The 15729-nt window shown below is 49.6% G+C and overlaps 1 protein-coding gene across 1 annotated transcript; it reads right to left on the bottom strand.

The window, feature by feature from the left end:
* Positions 1-711: 711 nt before the first annotated feature.
* On the bottom strand, positions 712-15076 carry ARHGAP19 (Rho GTPase activating protein 19). Its single transcript, XM_010086602.1, has 12 exons — positions 15048-15076; positions 11988-12253; positions 7548-7628; positions 6996-7205; positions 6190-6416; positions 5563-5649; positions 4551-4616; positions 3639-3827; positions 2806-2904; positions 2121-2213; positions 1597-1665; positions 712-1100 (listed from the first exon to the last, which is right to left on the bottom strand). Exons 1-12 carry the CDS (start codon positions 15074-15076, stop codon positions 1044-1046), a joined length of 1473 nt encoding a protein of 490 aa, XP_010084904.1. The 3' UTR covers positions 712-1043.
* Positions 15077-15729: the final 653 nt, after the last annotated feature.

The following is a 15729-nucleotide window of genomic DNA, read 5'->3' as shown; positions in this document are numbered from 1 at the left end:
ACCCACCTCCAGCCCTTTTCCCCCAGTTTAATGACTAATCAGCCAGATGCCTGACCAGCCATCCAGATATCTTGAGCCAAAGCCTTTGGCACCATTTGCATCAGATCACAAATGGCTGGAGCCCTTCCTCCCTTCTCATGCTGCTGATGCTGTTCCTGTGCTGCACACACAGCCGCCAGGCTCTTGCCTGCCCCAGACACCCCAGCTTCCAAGTACAGGGCTGTCCTGCCCCAGACAGCCTTTGCCAGCCTCCTGCCCTGCTCAGCTTAGCCTCCCCAGGGGAATATAAGGCAGAGACACTCCTTGCTCACCAGGCAGAGCCCAGCAGCCACGCTGTGCCACGGAAACACAAAGGCAGTGGGCAAGGGCTGCCTCTAGCTCAAGCTGAAACAGAGGGATGAGTTTATTAGTGAAGCTGCTTTACCCTGGCCCCACTTGAAATGATGGCACCGAGAGCCTCTCCTCTTCCCCCAGGCCCATCCTGTGCTCTGTACCATTTCTGCACTCCAGCCCTTTGGGGACAGCAGGGCAAAATGGAGCACAGAGGAAGCAGAGGAGGGCATGGATCCAGAGGAGGCCTGGAAGTAAGGTTAGCTGTCAGGATGAGGGTGAAGATTGGAGTCCATCATTGTCACTACTCACAGAGGAGAGGGAGCAAAACAAGCCAATATGTTAAAAAAACTCAGAGCATAAAGGCAAAACAATACAGCTTAGCAACATTGCAGAGAAAGCTGGGAGTGCAAACTGTCCCATAACGCACAGGGCTCTCCTTGTAACAAGCACTCCAGCTCTTCCCAGAGCCAGTAGGTCAGACATGCTTCACAAGTTTTGGTTAGATAGTGGTTTGCCCCATAGTAGAATGAAATATAATTTATATACAGAAAGAAACAAGTCCTTGCAGTCTCTGCAAAGGTCTAGTTTCAAGAGTGCTGCCATGTTGGTGAGGGTTGCCATGAGCCTGCAGCACTCCCCTCTCAGTGCAGCACACGATTCACAGCTTGCGAGGCTGGGCGTTCCCCACCCGTGCATTGGTGCGAGGCAATTCAGAGCGATGACGAATCCTTGGAAAGCAGGAGGGCTCGTGTGCGTCTGTAGGATTCCTGGAGCAGAGAATTAGTGCAATTGAATGCTTGAGACATGGAATCCCATACAAGAAAAGGTTGACGTGCTGTCCTCCCCCTGTAAGGACTCCCCACTGGAGTCTGCCTCCCACACCTTTTACCAAAGCACTAGACAAGAGGCAGTGAGCAGATGGGGACAAACACAGCAGTCAGTCTTGGCCTGTACCAACTTCTCATCCCACTGCCACCTTGACAGGCTGTCATAGCACGACCCTGTGAGGCCAGCCTCCTCTGCTTCCTGTGACAGGTAGAACAGCTGTACACACTTGCTCGGGTGAAACCCTTCAAGCCCAGGCTTCCAGCATGCCAAATGCCCACAACCTGCCATGGAGCACACTGCTACAAGCCCCGGGACCACAGCTGTCACAGAGCCTGAGACAGAGCCTTGGGTGCATGCCATCACCTCTGCATGTCTCAGAGCCCAGCAGGCCAGGTTCCCTGCAAGAAGGAGAAGGGGCGTGTGTGTGTGCCTCACCTCTTTCCGGCCCTCCAAAGATTTCAGCTTCACTTGGGACACGTGAGCTGGAGATCCACATTTCTGTAACTGTACAAGAGAGAGGAATAGGAGTAGAGAGCTGGGGAATGAAGTGGCATCCACCGCCTTCCCTTGGAGCAGCCTATACCATCGGAGAGCAGCCTCCACCCAAATCCACTCTTGGTTTGTCTGGGCCATGGGACAGCCCTGCTACTCACAGGCATCATGCAGGATGAAGGAGGATGGGAAAGGGGGAAGGAGGCATAAGCCAATACCACAGGGCAGGGGCACAGAGAAGTCAGAGGGACAAGACTGGAGTGCTGCCAGCCCTGTCCTGATGCTCTCCACACAGCAGCTTCCTAAGACCCTATCTGATCATACAGAAGAAACTTGGAAACCTTGTCTTGAGCAGAGAACAGTAAACAGCCCCCAAAGATCACTCAAATGAGTGCCCAAGTCGCACTCAAATTCCCTTCACACACTCCCCCACCAGCAGCTTCAGTGGTGCTGGGAGCAGCTCTTACCAGGTGGACGTTCTCTTTGCTGACTCGTTCGGGCTCCGGTGTGGTGTCCCTGCTCTTCCTCTCCAGGATAACCGGGGTGCCCAAAACTTTCCGCTGCCATAAGAAGAGAGGGCTGTTGGCTAGTGCTTAGAGTGCAAAGTGAAAAAGAAAGAGAAGGAGCAGGATGCATTGCTGGTAAGCAGGTGGATGCTGGGAAAGAAAAAAGGAAGCCAAGCTGGGACAAAGATTGCAAAGCAGAACCACCTGAAATACTATGCCACTAAGCTGAGCCTGACGGATTGTAAAGGGTCTGGGAGCTGACCTGAGGCCTGTCAAGGAGCCCAGGCTGTCAGAAGCAGGTACATGCTGCTGTGGGGCAGACTACAGTGTGCTAACATCTGTGCTAGCAGGCTAGACTACATGACCAGCTCCCTGTCAGTCCTCATCTCATCTCAGGAAGCAGAGATCCTTTGGAAAGATGCACAGACCCTACAGCCAAGCATTTCATAGATAATCACACTTTATACTAACAAAGCTTATTCTCACTGTGCTGCCTTTTCTGTCCCCAGTAGATATGTGTTCTTTGTCAGCCAATACTTTGAACAGTCCCTACCTTTTGGTGCTTCGTTCAAGCCAGAGCAAGGAAGAAGCAGAGAGCAACATCAGAAACTTGCAGCAGAGAGCACAGGTCAGAGGCTGCCTTTACCTTAATGAGGCCACTGAAGGAGCGTGAGCGGGTGCGTCGTGGTGCTGGGGATGCGGGTACATCAGAGCCAGGAGTGAGAGCTGTAGGATGCTTATTAAACTAGGAGGAAACATGAGGGCAGTATGTTAGCACGGTTACTGTTACAGTTAGACCAGTCCCTTGCTGCTGTGGGCTGCTCAACCTGCTGCCCTCTGCCTAGAACTCAGTTTGGCTCTTTCACACCCTGAAATGGAAGAGCAGCTCAGAGCTGCAGGGAGAAGGCAGAGGAAAGCCACATCTCCCACCCAGGGTTACAGCAAGCTTGGGTGTGAGGCTGCATTGTGCTAGCTGCCAGGTTAGCCAAAAGCAGCAGCTGTTGGAGTGGAAAAGGGTTTGGGCAGGAGTTGGAGGCTGTCAGCCAGTACAGGTGCTGACCATGCCGCCCAGTGTCTCTGTAGCAGCAGGTTGGCTGGGAGTGCTCACTAGACCAAGAGGAGACCAGTTTGTCCACCCACCGCAGGCAAGAGGGGACGGCTCTTTTCCCTTTCTGAGGGAGGAAGCTCAACAAGGTCATGATCAGGACTGGGGAACTGCTGCCTGGCAAGTCCCGGGTTTGGAAAAGAGAGCGCTCAAAGCACAGCTTGGTGCAGCAAGCTCCACCATCAGCTACAGCCAGGATAGACCTCCTCCTCTTCCCCTGCCTTCTTACAGCTCTGTCCCTTACATAGCCCAAAGCCCACTCTCCCCAGCCTGCCCAGGACTAAGTACAGCTCTCAGCAGACCCTGCCTTTAGCCCCATGTCCAGGATTGTGCTGACAAGCACAGCTCAAAGATATCTTTCCTCCCCACACTACCTGCCGGATAAGCTTCTTCTTCTTTGCAGAGTCAGGCATATTGTGGACATGGCGGAAGAGCTCCTTCAGTGCCTCCTCTGTGCGCTGCTGGGTCTCCTCCTGACGGCAAGTGTCCAGCCGGCTTCGCTTCTGAGACTTGAGGGGCTGCATCTCCTTGGAGCCAGGAGACGTCAGCAAATCCAGGTCATCCTGGGAAAGTGGAGATAGCAGTTGCTTGCCATGCTTTAATCCAAATGAGCCACCCATCTGAGCCAGGCTGGAAAGAGTCTCATGAGCTGCCTCAACCCCAGTGAATGCACAGGGCTGTGTTTTCCCTACCCCTCTGCAGCAGCACTGCACCAGCAGGCCCTGTGCCAGGAAGAGGCGACAGCAATACAAAGGTGACCCCATTGCTTCTTCCCTCCCGGATGCCAGCTGCAGAAGCCCTTCCAGGCTTGAGAAGGGTCAGTGCAGCTCCTTGCAATGCATCTTCCCTCTTCTGCAGCTATACGAGACAGGGAAGCATTTGCTGGCAAGACACAGACAAAACTTGTCCCAGTGGCAGCAAGTAACCGTTATCCCAGCCCCTCTTCCAAGCAGCCTGGCCACAGCCGCAGGTGCGTCTGTCTGTTCGGAAGGCACAACCCCGTGAAGGGGCAGGTGCTGCATGTACTGGGCACAGGGAGCAGGTTTGCTGCTAAACAGGGGCTGGTAGCTTTCCCTGTGCTTTTGATTAACAGATGCTTCAACTCTGCCCAATTTCCCTAATGCAGCTGCCTGCACTACCACACCATATGGTTCCCTCACTCCTGCTCTCTGACAGATCCTTCTTCATGACTTTGTTTTCAGCTTCTTTCAGTCACAAGGATGCCCCCATAGTATCACAGCCTCTGCCCTTTCATGGAGGGCAGGCACCACATTTGCTGGCCTTACCTTTGAAGTGTGGGCTGTGGATCCCAGGTAATGCAGCCTGGCACACTCCCGGATGTACACTGGGGCCTGTGACGATGAGCAGAGAAAAGGCCAAACACATGTTTAATATGCTTGGCCCTGGGGCAAGAGTGGCTGCAGCAAGAGCTGCTCTTCAACCATACCACACAAACCACATCCATCAAGACTCAGCCATCTAGGGCAGCCAGCGCTATGGGATTGCATGTCCCCAGTGCAGTCCCTGTTCACATTTTCCTTTTGATGCAGGCAACCAGCACAAGTGCAACACAGAGTAAGAGCAGGGTTCCACAGGAACTTTTTCCCAGCAACTCCCCCAGCTCTGAGATGGCCAAACACGGGCCTGACAAAGAGGGCAGAAGGGGAACCTCCTATGGTAGGACTCTTTGCAGAGAGCAGATGCCTAGAAGACCTTGAGAAGTCAAGAGACTGCCTGTTGCAGAAACACTTCCTTGGAAGAACCTGCAGAAAGCCCCGCACTGCTGACTGTCCTACCACAGCACCCTGCTCTGAGCTAGACAGAGGCCCCAGACTGCAGGCTGTGCCTGTAAGAGCAGTGGGTCGACTACCACTTGGCAAAGAATTTTGCAACAAAATGACCTGCTGTGTTAGGGGGTCAGCTCTTGGCAGTACTCATCCAGGACAAGCCCCTTCAGTTTCCTTATCCTTCCAGAGCCCGAGGGGAGCCCGGTTGCTACCTGTCCCCAGGAAGAAGGTTTCCCACCGGGCAGCAGGTGGGTGCCCAGCAGAGGATGGTGTTACACCGCACCCCGCTTCTGACCTGCCAGGCACAAAGCCACCCCCGGAGCTGTCATCCTCCTGGGCTGCCTGCCCAGCAATGACCTGCTCCCTGTTCACTAAAGGAAGAGCTTCTTGTAGAATCCTTCTGCTCCTACTGCAGCAGAGAGCACCCAGAATATATACCTGACACCTCGGATCTGTCTGGACAAGGGGAATTTGAAGGGCCGGGGAGAGCGAGACCCCAAAGCACACTGACCTTGAAGAGTTTCTGAGAGTGTTTGATCATGAAGGTGACTCCATTGTTTAGCTTCGTGATATTCTCCTGAAGGTCATTTGCTGTCACCTGGCAAGAGGACACAGTTAAAGGTACAGCAGTCAGAAGCAGGGGAGGAAGGGTCTCTGCTGCCCTTGCTGTCTCTGGGACATAGACACATGCAGTGCCTCAGCAGGAGACCTGCTCTGAGACAGGCAGGCAGGGCGCAGAGCACACCAACAAGCAGAGCTCACAGAGCCAAGGCTGCTTTGAGAGGAGGAGAATTAGACAACTCTGGGGCCAAACAGTTCACCAGCAGCACAAGAAACCACGCTGAAAGACCTGCAAGGTTTGTCCGGAGCTGTCATTCTTAAAAGAAGGACTGTGCTGTGCTTTCTAGTTTACTGAAAAAGATGAAGCATCAATTGCAAATGAGACCTACAGCAGGTCTGGACTGAACACTAGGACTGAGTCCTGCCAGGAAGCTCCACCTCACCATCCCAGCCTCCAACCCTCACATCACTGTATCAATACTTAATCTTCCCATCTTGGTTTTTCCCCTGTACGCCTGCCAAGCCTCTGCTTTGTACCTTGCAATATCCCACCCACAAATACTGAGGCAGTGCTCACATTTCTGGGCCATAAGATGTGGGGTGCAAACATGAGGGCAAGATTGTGGGCAGACATCTTGTTCTTGTCCTGCTTCTTGGCAGTCTGGTAGAGCAAGTCCAGCAGCAGTTTGAGCAGACTGCGGTTGGGTGCGGGAAGGATCAAAAACAGCAGCTGGAGGGCTTCAATTTGGCGCTCTTTGTCTGGAGTGCTGGTCTTATTCCCCTTCTCATCAAACAGCGTCAAGTCTGCCAAATCACAAGGCAGATCATGAAGGACAAACATTAGCTTCCCTAACAGCAGTCCTATTGCAACTGGTTACCCTTCTCCCTTCACATGCAGATCTCCTCCAAACTCCTGCAGAGTTCTTGGCCCTTCCTCTCTCCCCCCCTGCAGCTCCCCACCTGATGGGTACTCCTCCCACAGGACAACACAGTTGCTAAGAGTTGTGCGGGGTTGAAGGCAAGATGGAGGAAGTTCACATAAGGTAGTTCAATAATGGTTATTAAGTAACACAGAAACCACACCTAGCTGAGCAGACCCCCAGGCTTAAAACAGACGGAGACCCAATGTGGGCTCTCCTGTACGCATCTGCTTATGTCTATTGCTGGAGAGAAAGACTGGGCTAGACTGACTTGGTTGGATTCCTTAGGATTTTCAGCTCCAGTCTTTCCACTATTAGGCTGAGATGGCAGGAAGATTCCTTCTTAGTCTGCCTTTAGGGATTGCACTTCTGGAGGCTAGCGTGTGTTTCTGTAGCATTACCAGCTTTCTAGAAGGCTAGCTCCTTTCCCACTGCTCATCACTGCCTCTTGTTGCTCACTCACCTGCAATTTTGAGGTGGGCATGGAAATGCTTGTGTGTCAGCAGTGGCTCTGGTAATTCACCCAGGAACATCTTAAGCAAGGTGGCCACATCATTGGAATGAAAATCCCCAGAGTCCAGGTCAATATCTGTACCACTGTTCAGAGCATCCTTTAGGATCTGTTGCCTGATACTGTTGCCTGGAACCCGAAACAAGCCTTCTGCTCGCAGATCTGCTCAGCAAAGGGAAGAAAAGAGGCCACTGATTAATCAGATGCTGATTCTCATCTTCTTACTAAAGCAGTTCCCTCCCCTTGCCAGAGGCTTGACAGCAAACCTCAGTGAGTTGCATTCAGACATGATTTCAAGCTGGCTCCCATCAGTGGAAAGAGTCCACGCTCAGAGTGAAAGAGATGAACTTATCTGCTAGGCAATTCTGGGAAACAGTTGCCTAGTCCAGCCTTAAACTCCTGCTGCTGGAGAGCTCACAGCTTTTCACTCTGTCTGCACCAGAGACCTGAGGTGGGGCACACATACTCCTTGGGACAGGAAGAGAGCAAGACAGAGTCACTTACTTTTGTGCAGATACTCGATTAGCTGGGAGACCTGTGCAATGCCTTCTTCTGTCAGCGGCGAGCCAAACACAACCCCTTTCTCTGCAGAACAGAAGATAACATGTTCAGGCAGCTCAGAGCCCACCAGCCACAGAGACAAGTGGTCCCCAAAGAACAGGATCTCAGCATGCAAAGACCAGTGTCCCAGAACATTAAGGGTGAAGATCACAAGGACCCCCCGTGGATGTGAGATATCACAAGCACTCCCAAATAAGTCACTTCATCTCACCATGCTGTACTTACAAGGGCTTCATCATCCTACTTCTTACCTCAGCTTAATTAGTTTTTATCAGCTAAGGCAAACATTCTCTAGTTCCTGGAAAGAAAACAACACCAGAACAGACGCTTCAGTTTTAAAGGGCATATCATCTGCAAACATGGACCTTATGGAAACAGCAAAGTGGGAGGGGCAGATGTGAAGCCTGGACTGCCCAGATGCCTGCCACACTGGCACATTCCACACCTGGGAAAGAAAGTCCTCACTGTGACTTGACGTGGAGTGGAGCAGAAAGAAGAGGTGCAGCTATGAGACTATGGGACAGGTGAACAAGCACTACCAGGGAGAGCAGACATGATCCGACTGGCTCACACTGGCCTCCTTTTCAGGGATAGGTAATCCCTGGAATTTCATGATCCCAGTGAATCTCTCTTCCAAGTCAGCTGCCCTGGTCTGAGTACAGGAAAGTAAGAAGGCTGAACAAGGAAGAACTAGAAAAAAAAGGAAAGTAGTGAAGCAACAAGCTGGGAGCTTCTCTGTATGGAGCACTGACAGCTCCTCTCACTTCTGGAGCTTGCTTTCATCTCATGGGGCTGAAATACAGACCAGGTATGAGCTGCCAGCTTGAGAACTCCAGACAATAACACAGGCTACAGCGGCAAAAGAAGATAGAAGAACCTGATCCAAAAGGAAAGACATCATGGAAGAAAACATTAGATAAGAAGCCCATTTAACTGAAAGGCACTTGTTAAAACAATTCAGAAAACTGTTCGTGTCTAGAGAGGGACTTCCCAGTTAAGAGAGTGGCTACCCAGCAGGACAGTATTTCTAATAAATGTAGTCTTGCTGGTGAATGGCTTTTTCTATCAGATACACACAACCAACACACTCTGTCACTCAGAAAGCTGAGGCAGCTCCCAGGGGCTTCACTGGCAGCAACCAGAGCTCTGAGCACCACTTCTCCCCTCAGTAGGTTTTGACTGCAGCTAGAGACAAGATGCTGCGTAGACCATACCGCAACATGCTGACTGGGACTGAGAACTGGGACCAGGTACAGAGCTGGTTTGTCCTGCCCTTGCACTTAGGCTTCAAAGAGCCAGCAGATTTAAGAAAATAATATTCCTTCCTTCTCTGTGACCAGACTGCCAGAAGCATGGGCCACTTCTGAGGACAAGCTGGGCATTTGCACCCCAGCTGCCTGTGGCTGAAGATTTCCCTCGTTATTGTTACAGCTGATAGCCCAGCAATCCAAGCAGCACATTGGCTGCTCTGATAAAAGTTATCTCCCCAAGCTTTCTCTTGCTTTTTTCCTCCCTCATAGCACATTTTGATTTGAGTAGTTTTTGGTCTGTTGTACTACAGATCTTGCTGTTCTGTGATGCTGATGCTCACAGCATGTGTGAAAGACTTGGTTAACCCCATGCACTTCTCTGGAGGCCTTCCTGTGCAACTAAATTTATTCCGCCTGAAGAATGTTCCACTTTCTTTCAGGACTTCTGAAACACATGGTAAGCCACCAGGAACTCCAGCCTCCTGTTAAATCAAGAACTTTCTGACCTCCCTCTGATAAAGTCCATGCTTCAGTCTTGCAGGAGAAAGGAGGAAAATATGACCCCTTGATCCACACGTACAATTTGAAAGGCTTGAGTGCAAAGGGAGAGAATGGTTGGCAAAAAGATTCTCATCCTTAAAGAAGACTAAACTCATTAGACATTCAACAGATAGAATCAATAGTGGCCAGGAAGAGAAAAGGAAAATACATCTTGAGACACGCAGGGCCTGACAAATTCGATTTACTTTTGAAGTCAGAAGTTGATATCTGAATGAGAATTTGATTCTCAAAGAAACTTGAAAGATGCGTCTGGAGAATGGATGCTGAGTTATGAAGGCTTAGATGTTATTGTATGATCACTTCTGAAACTAAGAAGCAGCATGAGATTGAGTTTTCTGATGCTCAAAGAAGTTGTAAGTATTTGCAGTTTGATCAGCTCCGAGCAGTACGGTCCTTGGCCTCTGGCTTTGAAGAAATAAAACCTGTTTGTTCTAGCTGGTCTGTAACATGAAGAAAAACAAATGATGGCTCCAAGATTAAACACACAGCACATGAAACTGATTTTCTCTGTAGACACAAACTACTTTTTCTCAGAGTTTGGCCAAGTTGTTCACAGACAATGGCTGTCAATGCAGGGAGACACTGCCACTGCAGCCTGGGAGCGCAGACAGCAGACTTGGAAACATCCGCTATCTGTAGATGCAGTGAGATACATGGCCATGGAGACTCTGAATGGGGGAAGGTAGAGCTCTCAGGGAAGACAGCTAGCAGGAGACGTTAGGTCTGATAAGAGCAGTGCTCCAGCAGAGTACGGATAATTTAAAAAAGACAAGCTAGAGAAGGCTCACAAGCCCCTGCTACAAGGTTTTGACAAGATGAAGGAAGTTTCCATAGATGCCGAGAAAACACTTTCAGCTTGGTTACTGACTCGCTTCTGTTTGTCAAGTGGCAAGCATCTGAGTTTCACATGTCCTGCTACTCTCCTGAAACAGAGGCAGGAGCAATAACAGGTATGAACGCAGTCTAACTGCAGTTTGGGTGCAGTGTGAAGATCTGTTATTATGGAGCAGCAAGGTAAGTCATGGTAATATTGAATAATTCTCTCCTAAGGATGCTAAAGGACTTGATTTGCAGTACTTGATTTTCCCCTGTAGTGCTGTCCAGCCCAGGGTGAGTGTACCTACCAGGGTTCCTACTGGGTGAGCCAGGACTGGAGGGCTGAAACCAGCACCAGAAAATTCACCCTGAGCAGTGGGGCTGCAGCACTTGTCCTTATGAAACACAATGGAGGAATAGGTCTGGTAGAATCAGAAACACTTAAGAGAAACTATACAACGGTTGAAGACAAAAAAAAAAAGCCACACTCAGACATATTGATAGCACCCCTCTCAGAGGTACTCACAATAGTAGAATTGCTCAAAGGAAAGGAAAGACTAATTAGAAGTGTTCAGCCTCAGGCTGCTAACATCTGAAGGCAGCTACCCACAGCTTCTCTGGAGCAGCCAGCCAGTCTAGCTACGAAACCAGGGCTGACAAGGGATGTGAGAGGTGCCCAGATGGAGGCACTTTCTGTCTAGATGAGTAGGAAGGTTTAACTGAATTTATCAGAACCAGGCTTCTGTTGAGTGTGGGCAGAGGTGGGAGAAAGTGCACACACACACCTAGAACAACCTTTTAGTTACAACAAAACACTGGTAAGTGCCAGGCAGTGAAGAGGAGACGATCTGAACACAACTACGCTCAAAAGCAAGCCTCAGACTTCTGAGAAGGGGCCTGGGGCTAACATTTCGTAACTAAGACAGCTGAACTTGAAAGAGAACAGTCTCCCAGAAGAAAATTCCAGCTCAATGCTTGTCTCGGAGAGAAAAAGAAACATCTCCTGAGGTTGAATCTGCACTTGAGCAGAGTCAGTCTGCAGAGTTTTGTGACTGACTCACTGGATTGGGATGTGGCTCAAAGAGGCACTGGCATTTGGACGGGAGATGCTTACAGATTTCTGAGCTGCACAGGTAAGACCTTCCAGACAGCTGGGACGGCAACTGAAGGACACACTGTCCCTGAGTGAAGTCAGTGGCCTGGAGAACCTGGGCATTATTTTTCTTCAAGGAATCTGCTGCTCTCAGCCTCTTCTGATATTCCATCACTAATGAGGAAAGCTATCGAGCTAAGGAAAACAGAGCATGGACTACCATGGACACAAACAAGCAGAGAGACAAAGACACCTTGGTGTGTACTGGAAGAACCTGCAGCTTGTTGAGTCACCCCTCTGCAGCTCCGTGCTATCCACAGAGCCAGACCAGAAACACTCAGGGACCAAAGCTGTATCTCTGTGGTTGGTGCTGCACTGAGCACAGCTAGCAGCAGACCCACTGAGGCCAACCTGATATAAACCACAGCAATAACCCCCACAAGACGAGTACTCTAGAAGTGGCAGGGCATTTCCAGGATGAATCTCCTGGCCTCTGTTTTGCTCCTTTCTAGAGTAATCCCCAGAAACTACAAACCTACTGTATTAAGTGTTCCACACAAGCTCAAAACTACAGGCCCACACTGAAAGTTTTGTAAACTATGTGTAACACATGACAGTCAGCACCACCCTAAATGTGGGCACCAGGCCTCATGCCATACTCACCCTTGCGCTTCAGAGACATCAGAGAACGAAAAAATCCAGAGGCTGTACTGTTTGCCCCGGGAAGCTTTGGGTCCTCCTCTCCCATCAGCTGAGCAAGCTCTGCCCCAGGCAAGTCAATGAGCCTGGTAATGTTGCTGACAACAAGCTCTGTGAACACCTCTGGTTTTTCATGGCGCAGCTTTTCCACAAAGAAGTCGGGATTGAAGATGATGGGCTGGCTGCGGAGGGAGGAGTCATTGCAAATGACAAAATTGCAGATGGCATCACTGGAAGAAAGGGCAAGAGAAAAAAATACAGTAACTCCTTGTTGCTTTGGGTTTTACAGACAGCTGGTCTGCCCTGAAGGAGACTTCTGCTGACACAGGAGTTACCAGTCTACGCCATTAGCACTGTCTGTCTTCGGTGGGTGTCCAGCACCGCACAGTTACGTTCCCCTTTGGAGCAAAAACATTTATGGCCTGTTTGTACAGCACAGCCCCAGACTAGGACTCCATAAAGTGATGGTAACATACACAACACATGACAACAGCCAACTAAAACTTTCACTGTTCTCTACATCCTACTAGCTCAGGCAGCTATGGCATCCAATATTTTCCACTAACTTAGCACTCCCGGTCATAAGTTAGTTTGGTTCTGTCTCCTTTCCTCCCCAGAAATTCACTCCCCATGGCCTGGAAGCCTGAATTCAATCTTTTTTTCATGGCCAGCTTATACTCATCAGTTCCCACTGCTGCTCCATTGTCACTACCTCCCTATTAACAAATAGGGAATTCCCATGCCCTGGGACTTTGTTTTTAAGATCATAAGTGTGCAAGGACACCGACCCACAGTTCTATTCAGGATACGGTCAAACAGTCCCAAGTGGCAAGCTTCCAGCTCTTGGTTAGTGCTCTCTGCCAGCTCCGATAACTGCCCAGCTGTGCACTTTGAGTCTGGAGCAAGCATGAACTCAGTATCAGCACAAGCCATGCAAGATCAGTCCTTGATGAGCCCTTAGTAATGTTCATCCTAGTACACCTCTTTTTGGCTTATCCAGTACTTCCATCTTTTTCAGGCTGTCCTTTCTCCAACCTCATTCTCTACTGACACATACTTTTCTCCATTTCATAGCTTCTCATGTGGCATGGGAAACTATGCATCTGAGACACTGCTCTGCTAAGGGCTCTCTGTAACAGATACTTAGCCCTACCAGAGGTTAGGTAAGCTACATTTACCATGTCTAAAATCAAAATAAAGAGTTATCAAAGAGAGATCTCAGGTTAACGGGCACTCTTAATGCTCACACTTAAAGCTTATCCCAATTCCCATCTACTTCTAGGTCTTCCATTACCATCTTCCCACCATTGTTTTAAACACTTGCATGCTTCTGTCGTCAAGCCCACAGGCTAGAGCTGTCTAGCTTGCTTCTCCTGCCCTCTTTTACTTAAATGTGTGGATTAGTGTTGTTATTCTCCAGTCAGAAGCTCCTGCCCCAATGTCATACTCTGCTATCTATGAAGAGCTGGCCTGGCCCTGCAATTCTTCCAGGGCTCTGGGTTGAGGCTGCCTACCCACCCAGCTCGCACACACTGCCTGCTTTCAGTGTGTGACATTCCCCAATCCCTTCATCATACTTGGGCTCTGATATAATCCTTTCCTTTCCACTGTTCCAACATCCCTCCTCAGCTGTGAGCTCCCACAGAACACAATTTTCCAGCAGCAGATACCAAGCACACAAATTATAGAGATGCGGTGCTCGTGCACTAGGGATCGTGTTGGTCCCGCAGGTGTGGTGTGGCACCTGGGGGGACACACATGCTCTGCCCATTGCCCCCAGGGCCAACAAAGGCTTTCCCTCCAAAGCAGGCTCTCCCACAGCAGACCAGAGCACCCTGCCCCTCCTCTTGTCTCTGCTGGGGAGTAGAGGCCACGCCACCGTGTTCGGACCACACTGAGCATCTGCACTCACAGCTCAGCATGCCTGCCCCTGAAAGGGAGGGTGTTTGCAACACAGCACTGCAGCTACGAGTGCAGAGATCTCAGCAACTTATTGTTCTGATGTAAAGCGACAGTAGCTAATGAAGGGGAGGACATTAAAGCACGCCTTGGCAAGTCATCCAACTCCAGCTCGCTTCCACACAGTACCTGTGAACCCAACACTTATCTGAGCTACTGCTGTAGATCTTTGACCTGAAAGACCATCTTGGCCTGATTTCCAGGCTGCGTGATCAGAATAAAAGAACAAAAGATGGGACTCAGGCTCCACAAGGAGAAAGATACTTGGTGAAATCAGAGGAAACTAGACTCTCAGCAACACTTGCATCGTGAGAATACACACGAAACCCTCTCTCCTTGCCTCTGCTCTCCATGGATGTCAAAAACTCCCTCAAGAGGATGGAGAGGAAGAAGGTCTGCAAGGCAGACTGCAAGGCAATCTGCCAGGTCATCTAAAATTTTAGAAAGCTCTTAAAGGCTCCCAGCTGCATCACTCAGAGTGGCCTCGCAAGCATGCTGCCGACTCCAAATGGGGTCCATCTTTTTCCAAGTACCTCCCAGTCTGTTTTTCAGCAGTTTCTTATTTGCAATAAATCAAGACCGAAATCCAGCAACTCGGTATTGGCTGCCAAAAAGCAACTGCCAATCGATCTGATCGTATTTGCATTTCATTGCACAGGGCTACAATGCACAAACAAGTGCCAGCTCTGCTGATAATGTGGAGCAAGCCCTTTGCCTGAAACCCATGACAACTCATTCTGTGGCAATACAGATCCTGAGAAGGGTTAATAGCAAGTGTATAGGCCCAGTGACCCTGCCTGCAATGATCCCTGCACTGTTATTCACTCACTAGAAGTTTTGTTTCCCCACAGAGAAGATATGCAAATACTTTGCAGCAGTTACATCAAGCATCATAGATTATCTGCTCCTCTGACAATTAGATACCTAGATTCAGAGAAAGAAAATTAAACAATTTTGTCAGCTAGAACTGACTGACATGACTTCTCTGCACAGCCAGCCTTACAAGTTGCACAAAGTTTAACAACATTTAATGCAAAAATAAATAGAAAAAAGTAAATTTCTTACATGAGTGCTGAGAGCTTTTGGAGAGGCATTAGGAAGCAGAGACAGGGAAAAGAACTTGCTCCTTGTTTCCAGCAACAAAAGAAACCTGCCTGTCCCAGCACAGCCTATGCAAATTCCACGCATGCTACAAGACACAAGGGCGCATTATTGGGTCTGAAAGGCCCCCTTGGCACACACTGGGCATCAGCCTTCACACAGAGACAAAACAGAAAAGAAAAGCTGGACAAATTGATTCATGTCTCTTGCCAAAGGCTGCGTAGCTGGAGTTTAATGGTAAATAATTCCTACATAGAAACTGTGGTTTTGAATTAGGACAAGTGTGGTATTAAGTGCTCTCCACCTGTATCCAAGAGGAATCCACAAACCAGCCCCAAATCTACCCTGTGTTTGCCATGAGTAAAGCCATGCAAACGCATTCCCAACAGCATCCAAGCACAACCGATGTTACTGGCAGGACAATAACCGAATCCCTTAACTGCACAACCCTGTGCCCAGAAACCTTGCTAGAAACATGGTCTGCCCCTGCCTTTCCTATACTTTCAAAGACAAAGCATGTAGATCAGCCTCTCCAGAGCTGGAAATAGCACCTGGCCATGGCTCTTTGCTACCATGCCTGTGCCACCATATACTGTTCATCCACTTCAGGTTTCCCATTCCACATTTCTCTGGATTCCCATCCAGT

Source organism: Pterocles gutturalis, unplaced genomic scaffold (assembly GCF_000699245.1).
Source record: "Pterocles gutturalis isolate BGI_N339 unplaced genomic scaffold, ASM69924v1 scaffold12851, whole genome shotgun sequence".
Lineage (NCBI taxonomy): Eukaryota > Metazoa > Chordata > Aves > Pterocliformes > Pteroclidae > Pterocles > Pterocles gutturalis.
Note: the sequence above shows the minus strand (reverse complement) of the source record. Positions and strands in the feature narration are given on the sequence as shown.